General features: G+C 34.6%; 1 protein-coding gene across 1 annotated transcript; it reads left to right on the forward strand.

Annotated features, from left to right (window-relative positions):
* Positions 1-33: 33 nt before the first annotated feature.
* Tsp_15021 (protein kinase) lies at positions 34-1,060 on the forward strand (the record flags this gene model as incomplete). Its single annotated transcript, XM_003366621.1, has 5 exons — positions 34-151; positions 193-485; positions 572-679; positions 738-818; positions 995-1,060. Coding segments are annotated over exons 1-5 (666 nt in total), but the record flags the coding sequence as incomplete, so codon positions are not given.
* Between the last annotated feature and the right edge of the window lie 409 nt (positions 1,061-1,469).

Below are 1,469 nucleotides of genomic sequence, written 5' to 3' on the forward strand. Positions count from 1 at the left end.
ATTTTTTTCACCTGTTTCAGGTTGAATTCGTGAATGGCTGGAGAAGCGTATTTTGAATGTCAATCGATCCAAGCATCCAATTTGATCAACTTGTACGCTTGCTTTCAAACAAGAGAGCACGTTTGCTTTGTAATGGAATATGCGATGGGCGGTGATTTGATGCGGCACATTCATGATGATATTTTACCGAAGAACGGGCGTGCTTTTACGCCGCTTGTGTGACTCTCGGTTTGCAATATTTGCACGACAACAAGATCATTTATCGTGATTTGAAATTGGATAATTTGCTGCTCGACCGGGATGGATATTTGAAAATAGCCGATTTCGGTCTTTGCAAAGAGAATATGGGCTTTGAAGATAGAACGTCCACATTTTGCGGTACTCCGGAATTTCTGGCCCCAGAAGTGCTCAGTGAAAGCATGTACACTCGCAGCGTTGACTGGTGGGGTCTTGGTGTATTGATTTTTGAAATGTTAGTCGGAGAGGTATGCTTGTACTTGTAATTATTATAATTATCTCTTGTAATCCGTTTGAGTTTAAATGTTATCTTTTTCATCGTATATGTATATAGCCTCCATTTTCTGGTGATGATGAAGAAGAGATTTTCGATAGTATTGTCAATGATGACGTTCGTTATCCAAGATTTCTCAGTATTGAAGCAATTTCAATCATGCGTCGGGTAAATTATTCTTCAGAGTTTTTTTTTCAAATTTACTATTTGTGATTATTTGTTTCAGTTGTTGAGAAAGAATCCTGCGAAACGATTAGGTTCATCTGAAGCGGATGCTGAAGAAGTGAAGAAGCAGCGATTTTTCAGGGTAAAAATAATAATAATAATGTGTTTGTTATTTTTAATTATTCTGCAATGCAATTTTCACACACTGTATGCTCACTTAACACCGATTTGAAAAATTGTTCAATGTTTCACTTATTTAAAAAAATGTTGATGGTTTGATTAAAATTGGTTTTAATTACATTTGTTAAATTTATTTAGTTAATCGACTGGCAATGGGATGATTTGTTGGCGAAAAAATTGAAACCAAAGTTCATTCCTACAATTGTAAGTTGGTTTCCTTTTTTTTGGTTTCAAGTCTCTTTATATTGTGGTTTTCCAGAAGAATCCATTAATAAGTTAGCCATTTTGGATGAAGAATTTAACAAAGAAACACCCCTGGGTCACTCCTCCTTTATGGACCCCCAAAGTGGGGGTCAAAGGCCAATAAAGCTTATTTTCAAAGATTTTCAACAATTTTACCAAAAAAATTCTTGGAAATGGTCTGATTTTTTTCCCTATTTTCTTTTTGAAAATTGGGAAAAAAAAAAAAACAGCAAAAACATTTGAAAACTTAACGTAATAAAAAATTACTTTTTTTCATGTAAAATACAATATTTATTTTTTGTTGCGGGGTCGGGCTAGCCTTTTTTGTGTGTGTAATATGTGTATGGACCAAGGAGATCTTTCTGAAGAA

The sequence above is a fragment of the Trichinella spiralis genome (assembly GCF_000181795.1).
Source record: "Trichinella spiralis strain ISS 195 chromosome Unknown Scfld5710, whole genome shotgun sequence".
In the NCBI taxonomy this organism is placed as follows: Eukaryota; Metazoa; Nematoda; class Enoplea; order Trichinellida; family Trichinellidae; genus Trichinella; species Trichinella spiralis.